General features: G+C 46.4%; 2 protein-coding genes across 2 annotated transcripts in view; one reads left to right on the top strand and one right to left on the bottom strand.

The window, feature by feature from the left end:
* Positions 1-24,036, bottom strand: part of LOC122375932 (trypsin alpha-3-like) — a 33,445-nt gene that overhangs the window by 5,882 nt on the left and 3,527 nt on the right. The window lies entirely within an intron of this gene.
* Positions 10,200-11,867, top strand: LOC122375940. The gene is made up of 3 exons (XM_043355550.1): positions 10,200-10,530; positions 10,965-11,032; positions 11,248-11,867. Exons 1-3 carry the CDS (start codon positions 10,370-10,372, stop codon positions 11,424-11,426), a joined length of 408 nt encoding a protein of 135 aa, XP_043211485.1. The 5' UTR covers positions 10,200-10,369; the 3' UTR covers positions 11,427-11,867.

Genomic DNA, 24,036 nt, shown 5'->3' with positions numbered 1-24,036 from the left:
TTCCCTCTTCCCAGCCACCATTCCCTCTTCCCAGCCACCATTCCCTCTTCCCAGCCCGCCGGACCCTCTTTCCAGCCGCCATTCCCTCCTCCCAGACCGCCGGACCCTCTTTCCAGCCACCATTCCCTCTTTAAAACCACCCTTTCCTCTTCCCTGCCGCCGTTCCCCTTTCTCAGCTGCCCCACCCTCTTCCCAGCCACTGTTCGCCTCCCCCCCTCTCTCTCTCTCTCTCTCTCTCTCTCTCTCTCTCTCATCCCAGCCGCCGCCGGTCCGGGGCACGTTTATGAGCGCACGGAGGTATTTTACGCTACTAGAGGGATCGAAAATGAAGGTTCATGTCTCATGAGAAGATATCTACATAGAACCGGTTCCGTCGCCACCGCCCGCGGCACTACTGACTGCGGGGCGGAGTCAAAGGACAGTGAAAGTTCAGAGGTCGGACAATGTGTCCTGGTGGCTCGCCCGGTACCCTCCGAATGGCGACCGAAGGACGGCACAGTTGTTAGCATACATATAGGGTTTTGGCTGGTCAAGTTTGGTACATACCCCCCGGGCCCCGGCCCCTCATACACAACACTTGAAATGTTATTACGGAGCGAGCGAAGCGAGCGGAGTCTTACGTAGAATAACGGAAATTTCTGAGTATGAGCGGCCGGCCGTGCGGACGCTTTTGCGAGGCTTATATCTCAGCAACCACTTGACCGATTTACATGCGGTAATTTTTGTAGGGTAGCTTCATTCCTTCTACCAAGTATTGGACTATTCTTGATGCATGTGGGTGACCCCTTATGCACGTGCCACGTGCAAAACGAAGTGGTGTCAGTTTTGCAATTGTTGCAATATCTCGGTAACTACTTGGCCGATTGCGCTAAAAGTTGGCATGTAGGTAGGCACCCACTAGGCACTGCATATTCATGTGCCAGAGTTGGGGTGCTGCTGCACGTGCGCACGTGCAGGGGTCGTTTCCAGATCTCGAGAACGGCTGGACCGATGGCGCTCAAATTTGGTACACGGTTAGGGACCAGTTAGTAGGGTGCCGTGCACAAGTCAGTTGGGACCCATTTTGCACGTGCGCACGTGCAGGGTGCCGCTTCCAGATCTCGAGAACGGCTGGGCCGATTGTGCTCAAATTTGGCACATCGCTAGAGACCGGTTAGTAGGGTGCCGTGCACAAGTCGGTTGGAGGTACCCCCTCGAAATATCGCACGTGCAAGACTCACCCTCTCGCTCGCTCCGTTACTCGCCCCAAAAGGCGTTATACTGGTTTACACAGTGCCAATGCACTGCAACTAGTTTTGATGGCTATGCACTGCAGCATAAGATTTCATTGGTGAGTAGCGCCTGGTAGGTATGGATAGCCGTCAAATTGCAGAGCGCCAGCTGGTTGACCTGACCTGACCTGACCTGACCTACCCCAAATGTATGAATGCATCACTTTTTACATAGGTACAGTCGTGTACAGGTTGATGGTCCCCTACTCTTTATCCACCGGGTTCCTATGGCTCAGCATTGGCAGCAGCCGCCTGGTACCGGTAGGCTGTGCCGCATGACCCGAGAGTGAAGCGGCACAGTCTACCCACGCCGTTTGACATCGGCTCGGGTCGCCGGGTGGAGCGCTTTGTAGACCAGCTGTCACGTCAGACCAGCGCGGGGGGAGGGGCTCGTCTCGGTGGTTGGCGTGGGCTGGGGAGTGGTGTGGGGCGTGTTGGTGGACCATGGGGGCTGGGCGGGTTGTGTGGTCACTTGCTGCATTGCACATTTTGCGTCGCTTAACAATTGCATTCCTGTTTTTGCTAAGCACAATGCACGGAAGACCCAGCGAATATAATTTACTTGTGCATTGTGCAAAACGTGATTTGGCACGGTATCGAGGCAACCATAGGTCTTGTGCCACATATATGCATGATATTTAGGCAATACGCTTATGAAAATGGTAGATTGATCGGATTGATCCTGGATGTCAATTCGTATGCTAAATGTCGACATGTAATAAATGAACGAATGAATGAATCAATCAATCAATCGACAATCGACATGTAGATATAAAACCGTATAAATGGCTCGCAACCACTAAAATCAAACCAGATCCTAACTCGGAAAAGTAGCCGGAGCCCCGATGAGGCTCGAACCGGGACTCCACGTTGAAAGTTTTGCCAATGATCCATCATCATTCCACCAAGCTAGAGCGACCGGCACCCGAGACCACAACAACATTCATTGACTTTGCTGCCGACCTCCCGGCCCCGCCGCCCGCCCGGCCAGACTTTGCCCCGTCCGTGGCCACCATCCGGTGTAGCTCAGCGTAGGAGTGCTAGACTGTCAAATTGACCGGTAGTGAGAGGCCCGGTTGGAGACGCTTCGCGTGCTGGATGTTTATTTCTGTGTCCGAGGCTATGCGATTAGTCCACTTTTCAGAAAGATTATTTGGTGACAGGTCTGTTTTCTTTCTTTGCTGCAATTCATGAGGAGACCGTATGGACCCTTACCTGTCCTTCCGCACCCCACTTGGGAGATGGGTGTTTGAACCCCCCTGGGTTTTGTGAATATCTCTAAAGAGAATTTTTGGAGGGTGGATTACGATCGGTTCTATGCGACAAGTGACCACACACACCCAGCCCCAGGTCCGCTCACTCCCTCCCCACATTACCCCCGTCCCACACCACACTTCAGCCCGCCTCATCCACCGAGCCGAGCCAAATAGACAGGCCTGACCTTTACCCCCCCCCCCCTCCTTCCAGCCGGTGTAACGCAGCGTCCGGTCAAATCGCTCTACCAGGCGACCCGAGCCGGTGTCATACAGTGTGGGTAGGCTGTGCCGCTTCACTCTCGGGTCATGCGGCACAGCCTACCGGTACCAGGCGGCTGCTGCCAATGCTGAGCCATAGGAACCCGGTGGATAAAGAGTAGGGGACCATCAACCTGTACACGACTGTACAAATGCAAGTTTTGAAATCAGGATCCCGAAAAATAAAAACTTTTAACCTTACCTTAAGATGTTCTAAGACCCCGAATATCATGATTTCTGGGTCATCGGCCAGATCGAAGGGCAACCAATGACCAAGCTCGTTGTTCTGCAATAACTCCTAAAGCGCTAGACATCGGCGCGAAACTTTTAGTACTTTCGGCGGCATCAATTGACATCTTGTGTCAAAGTATGAACTTCGTAGCTACCATAGGTAGGCCGGAAGTGACGTCAGAGTGACGTCATGTTCGGCTTATTTTGACGCAAAACATTGAGCTACGGCATTGCTCTCAAGAGCTCAGTTTTTTTTTTTTTTAAGCTAGATCTAATTTCTTTGCTTGAGAGGACTTCGAATACACGTGCTATCAAACTGCTATCTCGATTTTTCAAAATTTTGATAATTTTGAAAATGTGTATATTAAATTTCAAAACTTATATTTTCATCTTTTTTTCCAAAAGTTTTTGACATTTCGAAAAAATGAAATATATTTGATAGAACACATGGCCGTGATGGGTATACTCTAGCAAGTTTCAGCCGGATGGATATCTTCAAAATAGCCAAGTTATACGCATTGTAGCACAAATTTCACTATAATATTTTTCGAATCGGTTTTTCAGTACGTGGGTATTTGACATCGCACACCAATATAAATAGTTACATCGTGCTCCTGACCTCAAACTGCATTCGATAGACACCGTTCTTTTTTTGTTGTTGAAAAATTTTAAATTTGAAATTTCACCTTTTTTGACCTGAAATGGCCTCACCTCAGCTAAATTCGACTCAAAATGGCTTCGAATGATACATATACGACACCGAATTCGGAATCGATGGCCTAAATGCAAAATGGACTATAAAATATCTGTCACGTGACCGATTCATGATACAAAATTTCGTGACCTGCTATGACCTGACCCTGACCTAAAAATCAAAGTATAAGTTTGGTACCCTCAGGGTATCTAAAGGATCTATACCAGGGGTCGGCAAATGGTGGGGCATGCCCCCTTTGGGGGTAATGGCGCCCTTCGGCGGGGGGTAATGAGGGCCTCTGAGAAAGCCTCATCTTTTTTAGAATTAATGGCTCCCTTGATGGGACAAACATCGCAACTGTTGTGCCCCAGGATTCAAAGATTAGTCGAGGTCAAACGCACAAAGCATGAACTGATTAGCTGGCGCATGCCAATTTTCATGTAGCTGCTCACCATTCCGTACAGTCGTGGAAAGTAACTGTCATGTACCTACTAGCCGGCGCTCGTCTCACATTGGCGTTTTCACAGTCACTAACGCGAGGGAGAGGAGTCGTCCATTACACCCTGACCTGAGCGTCTCGGTCTCTGAGCTGGAGCTTTGCAGAAAAATTGAGCGTGTTGCCCGTGAAGATAAGCAGCCGCTGCTACCCAATTTAAAGGTCGTTGGTCATTGGGTGACCTCCCATAGGTCAATAACAACTGCCGAGTTAATCGGGTCCTGCTGTAACTTCTTGAAGTGAGATTTTGTGGCCTGCCATGATCCCAAGAAAATCTCACAAATCAACGGTTATTTGGGTTAAGGTCATGCCATTTTCAGGACAGATAAAATGATCGGCTCGATGGTACAGTTTTTTTCGTGATCCGACCCTTTTAACGTGATCTATTCTCGAAAAATACCCGCTACCCATATACGTATGGGGGTTAACCCGCGCCCTGCTGGGGCTCCTGGATTTCCACGCCCTGCTGGAGATGGAGGTAGAACACCCCCTATTAACTTGGCTCCTGGGTCACTAGCGAAACGCCGTAGTCGGCGATCGAAAGAGCGTAAGAAATGATGAAGAAAAAACTATGGTCACCTTTTAGGTCAAATCAAAGGTCAGGTCACCAGAGGTCATCGAACGTAAAATTTCGCCAATTTCCAGGTCAACCTTTGACAATTTTCGACAAACTGGCCTATAGCTCAGGAAAGGATAGAGCTACAGCGCTGCGGAAAAACGCATTCGATAGCTCTCTTAACGTTTTTTCTGATGCCTGCCCTCAGATTCAACCGAAGGTGGTTTAGCCTGCAGGAGACAAAAGCTACCAAAATGTACGATGCTTGCTGATAGTTTTTCTTAAATAACTTTTCACTCAAAACTTGCAAGAGCTCACTTTTATCAGCATCGTGATCCTCCCGTCGAGAAGCATCGAATGTTTTGTTGCACATCAGTCGATCCGTATCGTCGAGCTGAACACTTATAAGGCATTTTCATCGCTCTGGGATGCCCTTATCAAAAGTTATTAGCGAATAGCTGTTAGATACCATTCATGACCTGAAATGACCTCAGGGACATACAGCGGGGTTACGGGTGCAATTTTCCGGTTCAGCGGTCATGTTTACTTGTAAATAAGAGTGTCACAGTGTTAGGAATGACACTGGTCCAAAAGAGGCGCCTTTCAATTTTGTACCATTGACTTTGCGCCCTCTCCCATTTATAATGGGAGAGGGCATGAAATTGACCTGAACTTTGGTCACCGACATCAAATCTCCGAGATACAAATTTTGTACATGTTGTTGCCTTTATCAATTCCTGAAAGTTTGAAAGAGATCTGTCACTCAATGCAGCTAAAGTAGGCGTTGCAGTCTTTACTGAGGTGAGGTCACTTGACGTGATCGATCTGGTGACCTGACTTTGAGTGACTCTGGTCTGAAATATTCACAACATGTGCAGAAACGATGTATGATAAAATGTTCCAAAATGGTGGCGCTCCGTGCCAACGTTTTTGAGATATTTGCGAGAAACCGCAGGGGAGGGGCCTGCGGTTTCTCGCAGATATGGTACCTACCCAAAGAGTCACGGAAAAGTATGGAATTTCAGTAACATTGGTTGTATCACCAATGGTGTCTGGTAGGGTGGGGGTAATGGCCCTGCCTGGCGCCAAAAAAGGGGGCACGACCCTGGAGGACCTGCCGACCACTGATCTATACGCAAGTGCGTAAGCCAAAAACGAACCTCATCTGACTTGTAAGCCGGCGGCCAGAGCCCAAAATGTGAACAGGCCAAGCATCGATAGTTTTTACTTTGACCTGACCTGAGACCAGACACGTGCATGGGTCCAAGAAAATGGATCTGGGATCTGATCCCACGGATCCTGATCTCGGATCCGACGGGATCATAGATCCAGCTCTGTAATTTATCGAGAGATCCGTAGGGATCACAGATCCGAGTCTCATTTTTTGCTTGAGATCCAGTGAGATCATAAATCCTCACTTATTTTTTGTCAACACATATTTATATCCCAAAAAATACTTGTTTCAACTCACAAACGTTCTGTTTTAGTGATTTTATGTGATCGCACGTCATAATCCATAGTTTTATGTCACTTATTGGCATAGAAACCCTTTAAAACATGGTTTCAAATGTGATGCATGGTGGGATCCACTCAGATCATAGATCCATGTTCTTATTTTATCGTCAGATCATATGAGATCATAGATCCAAGATGTATTTTCCACGCTGGATCCGTGGAATCATAGATCCCAGCCTGCACTTTGCTTCGAGATCCACTGAGATCATAGATTCATCACTCGGATCCATGCACATGTCTGCCTGTGACTTAACCCTCGCGGGCCCGGGGGGCGTTTTTCGCCCCCCCCCCCCTCCTGGCGAATATTTGCTCTAGCTCCCGAACGCTTAGTGATAGGAAAGCGAAACGTTCAGTATCTTTTCTCCCATCAATTTGACATCTTCTGAAGTATAAAATTTGGACCTAGCCCCATTGATGACGTCACAAGGTCCATTTTTCTAGACCCCTGCACGGCAAACTTCGGCGTCACACAGACGCAAACTTCAAATCAGGGATGCGGAGCCGTGGAAATTTCAGACGGCTCCGGCTCCGGCTCCGGCTCCGGAGAAAAAATCGGCTCCGGCTCCGGCTCCAGCTCCGGGTGAAATGCTATGGCGGCTCCGGCTCCGGCTCCGGCTCCGAGTAAAATGGTCCGGCTCCGGCGGCTCCGGCTCCGACTCAGTACATCCCCTATGCAATCAATTTAATACGGGTGGAAGAAAAAGAGACGTTGCTGGGAGTCGCAGTCCACTGCACTGGCTTCAAAACAATGGCCGTCACCTGATGACCGGTCCTCATGTTCTGGGGATGCAGTAGACGTGTGTGTGGGGGGGGGGGGGGGAGGAGCAGACAGGAAGTTGATTGCGTACTGTGGGATACTGGGGATATTCGGCTTTTTTCATTCACTTGATGGCCCATGACGTACTATTGGTCTCAAGATAAGGACCCAGGCGACCTGTAGTTTTGATGCGATGGATACCCTTACCCTCGCCACAACTCGGGCCGAGTGCACCCCTCCTCCCAGCCAGCGCCACCCCCACTCGAGTTGTGGCGAGGGTGAGGGTATTCACCGCATCAAAACTACAGGTCGCCTGGGCCCTTATCCTGAGACCAATAGTACCATATGTTTTACTGCATTGTACTGTCAAACCGAGCTAGGTCAATTATTTTTTTCCTCTTCAAAAAATAAAAAGGAGCCGGAGTCGCCCCCTTTTTTGGCGGCTCCGGCTCCGGCTCCGGCTCCGGGCTATATTGTTTCACGGCTCCGGCTCCGGCTCCGGCTCCGGGCAAAATATGCCGGCTCCGGCGGCTCCGGCTCCGACTCCGGCTCCGGCTCCGCATCCCTGCTTCAAATAGCTGCTGAAAATAGAGTTTTAGAGATAAAGACAAATTACGAGCACGGTTGTGTAGCGTTTGACCTAGATAAAAATAGAAAAATAGTTTTGGTGACCTGAGGTCAGAGGTCAGGTCAACGACCCCGAAATGTGGTTTTAGTTTTTCGCAAATAACTTCGACAAAAAAGGTCCTAGAGCTACGGCAATGGTACCATCGCATTCGCCTTGTCAAGCCGCGTCGAATGATATATATTTTCTTCGGAAAAGGTCAAGTTTTATGTTGACCTCACGTGACCTCGAATGACCTCTGGTTGACCTTGACACATGAGAGGTCATTTATGATGGATTTGTACCCGCTGATCACGAATCTGGCATCTATTTTCCTCTAAGCCTTCATTTAGAGCTTCTGGACGGCAAAATTGTCTTATTTATTATTACTAACTTGAATCAGTGAAATAGCCTCTATCAGGGATACTCTTCTGTGACCTTGACCTTTGAGCAGCCTTGTATCGTAAGATGAACCACAAATAGCGAACTAATAAGCCTCAAAACATTTCAAAACATCTTGGAAGCTAGCACGCAAGATGTGCGAAAAGTGCCAAGTTTAAGGTCAATTTTGAGCGTGACCTTGACCTTGACCTTTAATTTTAAGCACATTTACGGAATCCTCAGCTTCTCTTCTTTCGTTTGACACCCAATTTTGCCGGTTTGATGCAGCCTGCCGTCCTATAGAAGGCTTACTTTGAGATCACTACACATGTGCCGGTTTTTGCCTTTGACCTCGACCTCTGACCTTGAAAATTGACCTGAGGTCAAAAATTTTAGGTGCTTTAGAATCGTCTCGTAAGGACCTTTCGTTTGGTATCGCTTTTGTTTCCGTAGCTCCCTTATTTACGGAGTTAGACAGGGGGGGGGGGGGGGGGCGAAAAACCCAACCACCCCGGGCTGCGGTGGTTGGGATTACCCCCCGGGCCCGGCCGGGTTAATTGGTGACCTCAAGGTAATTAGAATTAGGTTTCGCTCGACAGTTTTTCCGGGGCTATCAGACGCCGTTTGCATTTTGACAATAGGCCCAGTAGTTTCGGAGTTCGGAGTGGGACGATGAATAGCCCCCCCCCCTTCCAATAGGGCGTGTTATACTCGTACATAGACCTCAGTGAGGCGCCGGTTAAAATTAGGTATCATCGGCTTTCGTCTCTGGCGAAACGCCCGTTTTGCCGCGAAGCCTTACCATAATCAGGGGCAGAGCGGCTGACCCATGATCCCCGCTGCATGTGCATAATGCATGCCTTCTCCACACCAACTTTGAAAAATTATACACCCGTGCTTCTTTCGATGCACCTAAATGACGTGAATGACACTACTGCACGTGGCACGTGGAAAATGAAGGGGTGTCGAGTTTGTTTCAATAACAATAGCTCCGCAATTCACTGAGCCGATTTCGATGAAAATTTGCATGCTGGATAGGCATGGGCACCTATACAAACGTATAGCTGCTACGGACTGTTACTGCCGTGTAAATTCGCCTGTTGTTCCATGACATCGAATAGATAAATAAAATAACGGGTAATGCTTTTCCATGAATGCATCATGGCCGAACGACCGGACCGATTGCCCTCAACATTGGTATACCGTTGAGAACCAATGTGAGGAGCACCCGGCACAAGCTAATTGGTGTTCAATTAACACATGCATGCACGTCCAAAGTACATTTCTACGTTTTAGGGATGGCTGTTAGTTATAATGTTTCACCTTCTTTTTCTCACGTTGTAATGCATGCACAACGGGCGATGCGGGCGGTTTTGTTTTTTGCGCCTTTTGCGGTTGGCGGCCGCTTTTTCGTTTCTTTTTTTGCGGTGTTTGCTTTTGGCGGCGCGGGCGGGCGATTTTTAGACGTTTTCGGTTGGCGGTTAGCGGGCGTGCGATGCGGGCGGTTTTATTTTTTTGCGGATTTTTTGCATTTCTTTTGCGGTTTGCGGCAGACGTGCGTTTGTTTATTGTTTATGTTTGCGACGTTTGCGTTGGCGTTTCGGCCGTGCGTTTTGCGCGTTTTGCGGTGTTTGCGTTTTACGGCGGGTGGGCGTTTTTCACAATTCAAAGTCCAAAGCTTCGGGCCACAGCGCTTCTCGAAAAGCGCTGCCCTCGAGTAACGCATGCACAATGCACACAATTCAATAATTATATGCGTGGTGGCTTTAAAGATTTTTGACTAGTATGCTTTTGGTAAAAATAATGTGAATTGTGCGACCATTAATGTGATATTTCCAAGTGTGCGGTCCATTTCCAAAATTCGACAAGACATATGCACTTTTATGCCATCGAAAAACGCTAAGCCAGGGCGCGCCTGCGCCCTGCGGCACGGTGTTTTGAAGACAAACTGTGATGAAGAAGGAGGGCAGGGCAGTAGAAGCACCATAGTAAGTCGTGGATCAACATTATTTACCACGCAACCTTTTTTCAATTAATATGAAGTCGAAACTAAGAGATTCGGGCGTGGGACTGACATATCTGAAAGGCCCCGATTCGACAGGCGCTTCTGTTTGTGAAACACCATTACCAGTCCAAATCGTGAAAGCCAGGAGGCGGCGAGTACGGGTATATAACGGGCGTGGAGATCGATTTCACCGTCACATTCTGATTCGACAGTCCTTCCAGTGAGGTGAGGACTCACGAGCACAGCAGCAGACGCAGCGGCGCCAGCACCGACCGTTACTCGAGTTCGGCCGACCGACCAGTGTCGTGGTTTGATTCAGTGTGTGCCGTGAAGTCAGTCTGCACCATGAAGCTGTCCGCGTGTCTGCTGCTGGCCGTGGTGGCCGCCGTCTCTGCCGACCAGGGCTTCTACCAGCCGCAGGCCGCGGCGGTCCAGTCGGCGCCCAGCTCCTACACCAACTATGCACCCGGAAACTACTACGACCAGCGTCCTCCGGCACGCCAGGGGTAAGACATGAACGAGGGGCTTCAGGCCATATACATATGTTATTAGCCTTGCGTTGATCGTGGAAGCCCTGAGATAAGGAACTGATTATCTCATGCAATAAAAGTGATACTGACTTACGTTATCCCCCAGTTGTATACACAACACAACATTACCTATCGGTAATTTACGACCGTTTTTTGTTGTTGTAATGTTATGATAGGTATGGTCTGTGATGTACGATCACTGTAAATGCTAAATGAGGCAACTCAAAAGCTAATCACACAATGTTTGAGCTGAGTTACGGATATGACGTGTTTTTTAGTGAACAGAAACACATTAAACGCAAAAATGACCTCAACATATATTCGAGATGACTTTTAGGACACTGCTCTGGTAAAAAGAAGCGCTACTTTTTGTCCTGAAACTTACATTACCGATTTTTTTGTTATTGCAGATGGTTCGACAGGATCTTCGGTGGATCTAACCGTCGCCAGGGCATTGCAGGACTTCTGGCAGGAATCGGTAAGAACTAAGTCAGACTGCTGGTTTTAGATGTCATCATTTTATTATTACACGTCGCAGTGCATCCTGTCAGCATTATGAAATGCTTGAATGTTTTCCCGTTCTCCAACTTCCAGTTATCATTAAAGGCATGCCTGCATGAGTTCCCCATGCATCACAACCATAGTGTCATTTCCACTGATTTCGATGACCAACTTTGTTTCTCTTTTCCACAGGACCGATCGGCGCGGTCGTCGGCGTCGTGGTTGCCGTTGTTGTTGTCGTCGCCGTCGCCGCGGCCGCTACTCAGCTCAGCCAGTCCGGCAGAGGTCTGGACAATGACGAGTGGGAGGTGGACCACTCGGTCTGGATGAGCCAGCTCCAGAGGGACTTTGAAGACTCGTGGTCGAACTAGTAAATCAGGGTCGAGGAGGAGTGGTTACGACGAGCAATGGATACAGACAACACTTCATCGAATAGCTAAAAGCGCGAAAAAGTATTTATATACGTAACGTCATCCATTATATCTGGCAGCTAACTTTGACATCATAATTTGCAGCATTTACGATGCAATGCTACCCGGTCGCCTGTGTCAATTGCTTTTCATTAAATATTCCAGAAGTACCGATAAACTAAGAGATAAAAGTGCTAAAACGTATTCGTTTTTCTTTACAAGTCCTGAAAAGCTCTTGAATTGTTAAGTTGTTACTGCATTGTTGTTGAGCATTGATAAATGACATGAATGTTCCTTGTCTGTTTCCTGTTGATAGTGACATTGTTCTTGTTGAGTTATTACCTGTTATCTCGACATTGTTTTCGTGATATGAAATATATTTAAACCCTCATCTGCTTGTCATTGACGTGTTCGAGGCCGGACAACCGTTCGCGGGCTCACGGACAGCGTTTCACAGGGATGGCATATGGCCTGCTTTAGCGACACACACACACACACACTCACGGTCCTTTGGAAAGTGGCGCGCGCGCCGCTGCGCAGCGTCCGGCAGTCCTGCGCCATGGTCTGATTAATCGGGTCGGTGTGACCGCTTGGCTGGTCATTGTGCCGATAGTCCGACGGAGGCACTGGTTCGGTCTCCACAGTCTGCGTCACGCAGCTGGTTCGTTCCACCTCACGGCCACGGAATAATGAGCTCAATGGGCTCATCGTGTGGGCAGTGAGCCGATATAGGAGACCGATCGGAATAAATGGGAAAGTACATATTTCGACTGTTACTTGCTGAAAGTGAGGGCTGGAAACAATGGCGTTTATGAGTCAGAACGCAGCGTGAAGTGAGTCTGCATATTTTGAACGGAAAATATTAGATTTTGTAGTCCGCAACTCCGCCCATGAGGCTACACTGTCAAAAAAGTTTAGCACCCATGTCAAAACCGACACCCTATGCCGGCTTATTATAAGCACCGTAAATGGGTGCACTCCTTCAGGGCATGCTTAAAATAAGCCGTTACAGGGAGCTACTTTTCGACACGGATGTTAAGCCTTCACAACCTTTTGGCCTGCTTAGAAAATAAGCCGGCACAGGGAGCTGGTTTTTGACATGGGTGCTAAATAATATTTTTACAGTGTTAGCCGTTTTCACGACGGGCTAGCCGGCGACTGGCGAGTGCACCTAATGTGACCAAATCTGCACCTAATCTCTTTTACAGCAAACATTTTTATTTTATGAATTTATTTCAGTGTATTAATATTAATCGATGATACTCTGATAATATGACAAAGCAGGCACATGAGGAATTATTGCAACCCTAGCGGATAGCTACTTAGAAACACACTGAACCTATAATTTGACCAAATCTGCACCTAATCTGCACCAGATGTGCACCAAATGTGTACCAGATGGCCATCGTGAAAACCGCTATTCTAATCCTAATCACGTTCCTTTTATCAAACGTCCAATCCTTTTCTCACGCATCAGAATACACTAGCATTTGGCTTACCATATCAGAATGTGCGCACGTGCAGGATAGGACCTCCATCTTAGGGGTGGGCAAACTGCGTACAAAGCTGCTAGAGGCTCTTATGGACTGAAAATTACGGTTTGGTGGGCGGTCTCAATTTGCAAGTGCGCACATGAGCAGTATCACTATCGCGCTCGCCTCGCACTTTCGATGCTGGAAAGGTGTCCCACTAATCAGTACTAGTTAGCACCCCGAAAGCCCCTTAGCAATCTCCATTTAAAAAGCTGTAGCAGTTCCCAAGTTTCCCGACTTTTGGGTCATTAAACTGACCTGGAAGGTCAACCAATTTGACACAGGCTCTTATACACTGGCTCTCTGTAGAGCCTTATAAAATTGAGTATCATTGGCTTCCTCTCTTTACGGGCAACACGATTGTGTTTTTTTTTTTTCGGTAAGCTCTTGCTCGATCAGAGGCCGAGCGGCATGGATGGACTACGAAGTAATACACATTACCTACACAATGCTGTTCCCGGAAATACTTTCACGAGCCAAGAACTGTGACCACTGGTGTACCGTGGTTCATGCCACTATCCAAAATAATGGTCCAACATAATACCTATAGGTACTGATTTCGAACGGACTTAGGTCTCCACATAGTCGGTAACTCTGCCTCCAATGGTGTCAGATTAGTATTCGAGACAGCTTATTTTCTGAATTCCGAACATCTGGGGTTGATCTTATCAGCTGTCCCTATTTCGTCATTAACTGAAAGTAGCAGGGTGCGACGAAGAAAGTGACGTTTCTGTTAATGAACACTCTCGCTCTTCAGTCTTATCAAGTTGGGGACTGGAGCTTGTTGTTTCAGGGCAGAGCCAAGGCCAGTTTTCTTCAGTAGCGGCGGAACACCTTTAATTAAGGCAGGGGGGCACTGCCGACTTTTGTTCCCATTCTTTCCATGCAACGCCCATAGGGCTAATGTTAAAATGCCAAAATCAGAGGGGGGGGGGGGCACGGTGCCCCGGTGCCCTCCCCATTTCGCTGCCTATGGTTTTCTAATTGATGTCTGTGCCGATAGTTTCCAAAGCCACTTTGGAATAGCACCACTATAATAGCTACCATTGGCAGGTCAAACGGCTGTATCCATGCAATGCTAGCAGAATCTTGACTCTTGGGGGTATGACTTTGGATGAGAGGTTGTAAATGACTTGATCTGGGTCACAGGGCTTGATAAAGCCTGCTATACCAAGGCGTTGTAGCTTCCGAGAGTGAATAAGTTCATGTTTCTTGACAAAGTCAGACAGAATGTTTTTTGCGTCGCTGACGAGCCAGAAGTACTGAAAGAACGACAAAGTTCCATGTAACGACCGTCGTATGGAATCAACGTCTCTTTTTAAGATCCGTAATCTTCTTTTCTTGTAGTTGATCTCATTGTCTAGAAGTTCAGTTTGCCATGTTCGATAGAGTTTCGAATGTTGTAAGGACTTTCTGTACAGTTTAAACCGTAAGAACTTCGGAAAGATGTCATAAGTTTTGCAAGTTTCTAAAAACGTGATGTCCAGGTTGCATTTTGCGGCCTTCTTCTCATGATCGATCAGTTTGAAAACGTCTTTGAACGTAGATCTTCTGTGTGATCTCTTGATATGATCGAAAAGTCGTTCATGTTTTGGTCGTAGAAGTAAAAGAAACTTCACCAAAAGACAGCTCAAGGCAGTAATCATATTCCAGACCGGTTTCGGCACGTTTAAGTACCATCATCAGTGGGCATACATGTTACATTCATGATACATGACAAAACAAAGTTAATACAAAAAATCGTAGTTCAAAATTCACAAGTCGTTACATCGTTTAAACATTCGGATCAATCGCTACATTCTTTTAAAATCGGTTGATGCTCTCACAGACCTATTTGAAAAAATATGTCAAGAACTCAGGTGCTTCATACTTCAAGGCACTTCAAAATAAAGCACCAAGTGATGGTGGCTACTTTTAAGCCACAATCTGCAGGGGCACAGCTGAGTTTTTACTATTTAAGCTTGGTTTTTCCATATGTATGTGTAATGATTCGAGCGTTCTAAGGTCCATAGCTGTTGGCGCTCTTGCAAGTATTTGAAAGTCCGAAATTGAAAAACGGGTGTCACACTGATCTGAATGATCTCTCACAGATGACTGGGGAGGAGATGTCAGCATCTTACCCGTTCTCTCAGAGATTCCTAAATGTTGGCTAACTCTGGTGTTAAGGCGTGCACTGGTAGAACCAATGTACGACCCCCCGCACGAGGGGCAACAGAATTTGTATATCACGCCAGAGCAGCACATTTTTGGAACTCTATCTTTGTGTTTGAAAAAAGAGCCAATCGTAAGTTGATTCCTCAGGACGATACGAAATTGAGCATAAGGGTAGAAAGTAGTCAGTATATCGGTAATAGCATGTTTTAAAGCTTGAGACTGTTCTCCAAGGTACGGGAAAGTCACATATTTGTAGAGCTTGGGCACATCAAAAGATGCTGGTACCCGATCGTATTGTTTGTTGAGGAATTTCCTCACTTCGAAATTGATTAGAGGAGCAGGAAAACCATTATTTTTGAAGAAAGTTCTCAGGAAATTAAGTTCACAGTCAAAAAGTCGATAACTGGAGCATAACTTGAAAGATCTGTGGATGGCCGATTGCAGTACTGCCACCTTGATCGCCTTGGGAATAAAGCTAAAAAAACTTAAACCTAGTCCAGTGAATGACGGTTTCCTGAATACAGAGGTTACGAATCTGTCCCCAGACCTTGTGACGTTCACATCCAAGAATGAAAGTGTACCGTTTGTTTCTACTTCCCTAGTGAACTTTATCCTTGGGTGACGGCCGTTCAAGTATTGTAAGAATCGGTCTATATGCGAGGGGTGGTCAAAAATAAGAAAGCAGTCGTCGACATACCTGCGATAGTAGCTGGGTTTGAAGTCCACGGGGCAATCATCAAGCCATCTTTTCTCATGAAAACATAAAAAAATGTTGGCAAACGTAGGTCCTAGAGGGAGCCCCATTCCAACGCCATCTTTTTGGAACGGAATTTTGTATGGTCTACCTAAGGTCCATAAGCTGTTGACTCCTATGCGTCCTATCTTTGCCGCATGTGGAACGCCTACCTATAAGCTTGCAAAATTTTTGGTGCCCATTTTAGCTCCTCTCACTGAGAACCAATTCACGATAAAAAATAGCTATCAGTTCGTATCCGATATTCAATCTATCAGATTAAGCTCAGATTCTACCATGGCTAGTTTTGATGTTGAAAGTTTATTTACGAATGTACCGGTCCGAGAAACCATTGAGATATGCATTAACTCTCTGTTTGATGGCAAAGATACATTCGTCGGTATCGCAAAGGGTCTTTTCCAATCCATGCTCGAACTTGCTGTTCTGAACTCGTATTTCTTGTTTGATGGTGACCTGTACAAGCAAAAAGATGGCGTTGGAATGGGGCTCCCTCTAGGACCTACGTTTGCCAACATTTTTTTATGTTTTCATGAGAAAAGATGGCTTGATGATTGCCCCGTGGACTTCAAACCCAGCTACTATCGCAGGTATGTCGACGACTGCTTTCTTATTTTTGACCACCCCTCGCATATAGACCGATTCTTACAATACTTGAACGGCCGTCACCCAAGGATAAAGTTCACTAGGGAAGTAGAAACAAACGGTACACTTTCATTCTTGGATGTGAACGTCACAAGGTCTGGGGACAGATTCGTAACCTCTGTATTCAGGAAACCGTCATTCACTGGACTAGGTTTAAGTTTTTTTAGCTTTATTCCCAAGGCGATCAAGGTGGCAGTACTGCAATCGGCCATCCACAGATCTTTCAAGTTATGCTCCAGTTATCGACTTTTTGACTGTGAACTTAATTTCCTGAGAACTTTCTTCAAAAATAATGGTTTTCCTGCTCCTCTAATCAATTTCGAAGTGAGGAAATTCCTCAACAAACAATACGATCGGGTACCAGCATCTTTTGATGTGCCCAAGCTCTACAAATATGTGACTTTCCCGTACCTTGGAGAACAGTCTCAAGCTTTAAAACATGCTATTACCGATATACTGACTACTTTCTACCCTTATGCTCAATTTCGTATCGTCCTGAGGAATCAACTTACGATTGGCTCTTTTTTCAAACACAAAGATAGAGTTCCAAAAATGTGCTGCTCTGGCGTGATATACAAATTCTGTTGCCCCTCGTGCGGGGGGTCGTACATTGGTTCTACCAGTGCACGCCTTAACACCAGAGTTAGCCAACATTTAGGAATCTCTGAGAGAACGGGTAAGATGCTGACATCTCCTCCCCAGTCATCTGTGAGAGATCATTCAGATCAGTGTGACACCCGTTTTTCAATTTCGGACTTTCAAATACTTGCAAGAGCGCCAACAGCTATGGACCTTAGAACGCTCGAATCATTACACATACATATGGAAAAACCAAGCTTAAATAGTAAAAACTCAGCTGTGCCCCTGCAGATTGTGGCTTAAAAGTAGCCACCATCACTTGGTGCTTTATTTTGAAGTGCCTTGAAGTATGAAGCACCTGAGTTCTTGACATATTTTTTCAAATAGGTCTGTGAGAGCATCAACCGATTTTAAAAGAATGTAGCGATTGATCCGAATGTTTAAACGATGTAACGACTTGTGAATTTTGAACTACGATTTTTTGTATTAACTTTGTTTTGTCATGTATCATGAATGTAACATGTATGCCCACTGATGATGGTACTTAAACGTGCCGAAACCGGTCTGGAATATGATTACTGCCTTGAGCTGTCTTTTGGTGAAGTTTCTTTTACTTCTATATACGACCAAAACATGAACGACTTTTCGATCATATCAAGAGATCACACAGAAGATCTACGTTCAAAGACGTTTTCAAACTGATCGATCATGAGAAGAAGGCCGCAAAATGCAACCTGGACATCACGTTTTTAGAAACTTGCAAAACTTATGACATCTTTCCGAAGTTCTTACGGTTTAAACTGTACAGAAAGTCCTTACAACATTCGAAACTCTATCGAACATGGCAAACTGAACTTCTAGACAATGAGATCAACTACAAGAAAAGAAGATTACGGATCTTAAAAAGAGACGTTGATTCCATACGACGGTCGTTACATGGAACTTTGTCGTTCTTTCAGTACTTCTGGCTCGTCAGCGACGCAAAAAACATTCTGTCTGACTTTGTCAAGAAACATGAACTTATTCACTCTCGGAAGCTACAACGCCTTGGTATAGCAGGCTTTATCAAGCCCTGTGACCCAGATCAAGTCATTTACAACCTCTCATCCATGCAATGCTCTTTTGCAAAAATTGATCAGGAAGTCTGGCAATCTCCGTCCGGATTGACTGAGAGGAGCAGCATAGATCATACAGGTTTAAAATGGACTTTATCCTCAAAATGCATCAGGTCGTTGGAGCTTTCGATACGCATTTACATATTTTCGACCTTCGTCAGCAACTTTATCGCTACAATCTATTCGGTCGCATCAGAATGAGCACTTGTTTGTTTGAGGGAATCGTTGAATGAGCGTCTATAAATGACTAATGAATGACTAATGAATGACCTCTCATTCTGAACGACTTGATACGACCGAATAGATTATAACGGTAAAATTGCTAGCGAAGGTCGAAGATGTAAATAATATAGGCATACCTATCACATAGAAAGATCCGACTTAATGAACCTTGAAGATAAAATCCACTTTTAGCCTTTATGACGTTTTATGCTTCTCTCAGTCAATCAGGACGGAGATTGAAAGACATCCTGCTCAACTATTTACCAGGAATAAAGATTTATCAGTGACTGATATGTTAACCCGCGACCGCCTGGGTGGGGGGTGGGGGGTCGGATCCGACCCCCCCCTCCGTTTTTCTTGAATAAATCATGAACCACTTTCGCTATCTACTTGAAACTTGGCATACCTTCTCCCCCATCAATTTGACGTCTCCTGTGCAATTTTTAAGAAAAAAAATCCAATTTTTTTAGATATATCGATTTTAGTGATGTAACTACATGGCGTTTTTAGTCAAAAAGTGGTAATTATTTAAAAAATCGCCAAAAATCAGGGTTTGAAGCAAATTGCAAATCAAGGACATGAAAAGACGCAGCTCAACAAGTTCTTTAAAATGGCAATCTTGGATTTTCCATAAAATGCGTCTTTCACCCCTAAAAATTCAAAAAAACTATATTTTTTGGAAAACAGCTAATGAAAACCAAAATTTTGGAAATTTCCAAAAAACCGGAATATATGTTGTAGAGCTCTATTAGAACATTAGATACCCCAAATTTCAACTTTCTATCTTGATTTTTGACCCCCAAATTGTAAAAAATAGCTCCAACATGCATAGGGCATCGTGACGTCATAAGCATTTTCGTGAATTAGAGGCACTTCTGAACATCGCATGTGAAAACAAATGGCACCACTAGATTCCTGGGACAAAGCTCGTCTAGAAAAGTGCATTCTTATGTCAAAAATAAAAAGTTGAAAAATTGACTTTTTTCTTGGCCCTCGTTTAGTTATGTATGGTATAAACGATTTGTTATGCTTTCAATGCACACTTATCACCAGCACAGTGACTTGGGGTCACATATAACCATTACCATCGGATTCGGCGTGAAAAATAAGCCATAAAACATGTGTCGCACGCCAATGTAGCAGAAAGTGAAAACCGTGACCTTTCGTGACCTGACCTGACCTTGACCCGTACTTTGTATGACCCCTATAAGCACATGGTACCTTCACTAGGCCTTTGAGGTCATTTTTGACGAGTTTCGAGCAGCAGCTATCGATTCTGCTGTCCGTAAGCCGATTCATGCAAAACCCCTGAATTTGACCTTTGACCTGACCTTGACCCGAAAGTTGACCTCAATCTTAAAAAGAGTGCTTTGGGAAGGTCTCGTAGAGACCTTTCGAACGCCGCCTCGCGGGGCTCGATACGACCATTGGTTCTCGAGATAACAGGGGGGGGGTCGGATCCGACCCCCCCCCCAGGCTGTCGTGGGTACGGAAATAGCCCAGGCGGTGCCGGGTTAACCCTCGCCCGCACAGGGGGGGGGGGTGCCACACCCCACACCCCCAGGTAGTCTTTCTGCTCTGCACTCAACATTTTTAGAGCTAGAAGCCTGATTTTTCATATAGCTGCTCCTCTATCTTTTTTATGTCCACTGAAAATTTCAAGCTTCTGTGGTTTTTGGTTTCGGAGATATGACCTTGTTTTTCAGGTCTTGTCATGACCCAAATGACCGGTTCTCACTTCTCAACATCTTGCGTTGGCTATGGGCATTAGCGTCGCCACGGGGGGGCAAGCGGGGCAGCTTGCCCCCCCAACCTCGGACCGGGCACCCCCTGAGATCGATACAGATCCGATGAGATTTTGGAGTCGGGAAAAAATGGGGGTACCTTTCTGAGAATGCCTGTGAGGTCAGACTCGGTTGGAGCGTGCAGTTCAAACCAGAGTCTGACTCGCAGTCGCCAAAATCTTCAAGACTCCGAGTCCAGACTCGGAAATGTCAATGCTGCGATCCATTCCATGTTCCTAGTTCGTTCTTTATTACATTTTACAGCTGATTTTCATAAGTTTTGGAGTGCTGACACAATTTTCGTTCAAAGCGTGAAACGAAATCTTAGGGGCATTTCTCAACTCTCGTCAAATGTCTGCGACAGGCTCAAGTACCGCACAAGTGTCGCAGGGCTCATGAGCTTGCTTTAAACAAAGGCTCCTAAGGAGCTCCACTGAGCCCTAAAGAAGCTTTCAGAGGGCCCAAACCGGCCTCTGAAAGTTCCACTGGTGTCCATGTTCTCTGAGGGCCCATACAGGGATCTTCGAGCCTTCGAAGTTCGAACATTTCTGAGAACCTTAACTGGCCTCTGATAGTTCAGTCAAACTTTGGAGGCGACAGACCTTGCTAATCCCAAGCCGGCATCTGAGGGGTCACAGCTCACGTGTCCCTCTGAGGTCCGCAACACCATGTTTATTATGTCCCTACGTAGGGTCCTTAGGGATTCGACACAGACCCCGAGGGTTCACACTGTTATCCGAGGGCTCCAGGCTCACCCTGGGCCTAGTCTCTTAGCGCCCGCCGCCCACACTGGCTTCTGAGGGCCCCACCTTGGGCTCGGAAAGCCCTAAAGCACCACGTACACGTAAATATTTTAGGTGACCCACGCCGATCTCCGGGACCCTAAGCATGCTTCTGAGAGTCAGCACTGACCCTTAGTGGCCTGAAATGGCCTGGAAGTCCCAAACCTATCTCTGATGGATCCCTTGCCGCTATGCCGTGCGTAACTTTTGGTTCCGTTTAACAGTTTTTGTGCACGTTTGCAGCGCTTCCCTTCACACGAAAAACAAGAAACTTTTGTTCACACTCGAGTGAACAAAACACTTCCTCTCACTAGAGCAAAGATGAATTAGGTACTTCCGATTCACACTTCCGACATTCACTCTCCGCCGAATGCCCAACTTAGCTACGATCGGCGGCTGGGATAAGTCCTATGCATTTCACGTAAAACCTCTGCATGCATGCGTGAATGGAGGTTTTAGCAGGGTGATCCGATTAAATGGAGCGTTTTTCACCTTTTTCTGGGTAATGATCATTAGAGTCGAGCGTCTGCACAAGGGCCCTCTGCAGTGCGTCGGCAATCGCAGCCACTATATACTAGTTATAATTCTACCAGTCGTTTTTGTCATGGAATTTCAAAATTTCCAATTTTTCTGTAAAAATTACATGTCAGCTAGAAGGAAACCTTTGTCACCATCGGATTCCTCGCACCATTGCGCGTCGAATGATATGTAAAACGAGTGAGTAAAGACTGGGGAAAGGCAAGTTTTAACACAAAAGTTGATTTTGCCCCCCCAACCGAAAATCTCTGGCGACGCCTATGGCTATGGGCCTTGTGAGCTTTTGACACCTTGACTTCGGCCTTTTTTGCCAGTCTTACCTCCCACCTACCATGGGACATGTTGTTCGACGATGTACAGATGTCAAGGTCAGGGTCAAGGTCAACCTAGGTCATCTAAAATAATTGCGTTTTATGCAAGCTGAATTTACTTTTCGTGAAGTTTTTTGACTGCATTTTTGGTAAAAGCTTCTTAGATCATGATTTCATGTAATATGGACACATAAACAATCGGTGCACACATCAGTAGGTATACACACAGACACACACAGACATACAAACACATATCATTGACCTTGACCTAACTTGACCTGAAATGACCTCAGCAGCAAAAACCTGGTCGGGTAGTGTGACAAAGAGGTTCTAGCTGGCTTGGCACCAGAAAACGGCATCGTCATCGGTATATGATAAGCAGCGCATTTGATATCCAACGGAGACCCAAAAGGAACCGTTGGGGCAACATGTCCTCCCCAAGTTACGGATTGTGGGTCACAAAGGAAGAAAGCATGTGTGAAAAAAAAACACTTCTTTCACTGGCTCGGCAACTCATTTGGCAGATTAAAAACTTGATTCCAGGTTGCCACTCAGCTGACAGCTGATATGGAATACCTCACTTCTTTGAAAATATTTTCGTCTTTTTTTCTTCGTTGAAAATGCAAATGTCTGAAAAAATAAGTGGCCTATAACCGGTGAGAAAACTAGATTTGGGGGTATCCTAGGTTGATCTCTATTATGTTTCAGCCCCTCCCCCCAGTCTGGAAGAAGTTTCCGCGCCACTGTGTTGATGATATGATATTCCTCATGAAATGAATGATAACTTTTTCTTAGCTGTACGAATGCTCGTGCTGTGCAGAAGGTACATTTTTTTTTTTATAAATTTAGTCCGAACCTTTTGATGGGAAGGATTCACAAGGACAGAGCCACCGCTAAGCGAAGCTTGTTGCGATGACCCTGCCCTCTACCCTCCGATCGCGCAATTCCGAGTCTATGGCAGAATTTAGAGTCCAAAGTTTAACGTGCGCACAAAGCCGCGCACGGCCGGTCCTCTCGCTGACTTCGTCTGGCTACGGCCTGCCACCAACCGCAACCATACCTGTCAGGAGGCCCATAAATGTCGAGCGCCCGTCGCGCTTCGAACCCGGACTGTCATAACCGGGAGAAAGAAAACACTCAAAGATATTACCAACTAGATTATATCTCATCGAGTATCAGATATTTTCCCTGAACTTAATCACACATTTGAAGTAATCTCCCGAGCGTCGTTGACCGTTGTCGCGTTACAAGCCAGATTGACCTCTGTACTCGTATACCTATGCTTTAGAACCAATGAGTAGATAGGACTGAACCTCTGAACCCCCAATTATGTGGATTAGTTTTTTTTTTCGTTTACCTATAGTCTAGAGACTCCGCCAGATTCGCCGCACTCTGCTCGTTAACTGCACTGCCATCTGCCCGTGGTTGTTGCAACCACCGTGCCGCTGCACCGCCGCGCACCGGTGTGCCGCGGTGCAGCATCCTGACAGCGGCAGGAGCCGAGTGCACTAGGGCCGCGCGGAGCGGCTGGCGAGCTGGGGCACACTGGTGGTTACTGGATGGCCGATGTGGGACCGATTTCTGTCTACCATACCATGTGACAAAGGGAGAGTACACGGTCAAGTTCCAGCTACTGGCCGACTGTCACTTTCCCTCGAGTGTAGACACCGTCGGCCGACCTTATTGTATATCTGTCGGTTGGAGGGGTCGGTCCGATATTGGGTAACCATTGAAGCTCTGTTCACACACGACTCACCGACAAACCTGAACAGTCTCAATTCAACTCTGGGCCCTGTCTAATAAATTCCGTATAGCAGGGTTTGGCACTGGCTAAAGCTCAACTTTTGTTACACATTCAGTAGGTACAGCCCTCGTCTCACTGCGCGGTAGGTATTCGAGATATTCTCGGTTTTGTCGAGAAAAGAATACTTACCGCCTAGTGAGACGAGAGCTGTAAGTGTACATTGTCTACTAACGGTCTCACCAATAGTTTCTTTTACTGAGATGCGCGTTGATAACACTCCAGAATGCGAATAGCAGACATTCGATGTGTTTTATATGATTTTGGCGACATGTCATTAGTGATCAGAGGTCAACGTCTTTGTCAAAATAACTGGGCCAAAATGAATATAAGACAATTACAGTTACTTTTTTGCTTT

Source organism: Amphibalanus amphitrite, unplaced genomic scaffold (assembly GCF_019059575.1).
Source record: "Amphibalanus amphitrite isolate SeventyFive unplaced genomic scaffold, NRLGWU_Aamphi_draft 000042F_arrow, whole genome shotgun sequence".
Taxonomy (NCBI): Eukaryota; Metazoa; Arthropoda; class Thecostraca; order Balanomorpha; family Balanidae; genus Amphibalanus; species Amphibalanus amphitrite.
Note: the sequence above shows the minus strand (reverse complement) of the source record. Positions and strands in the feature narration are given on the sequence as shown.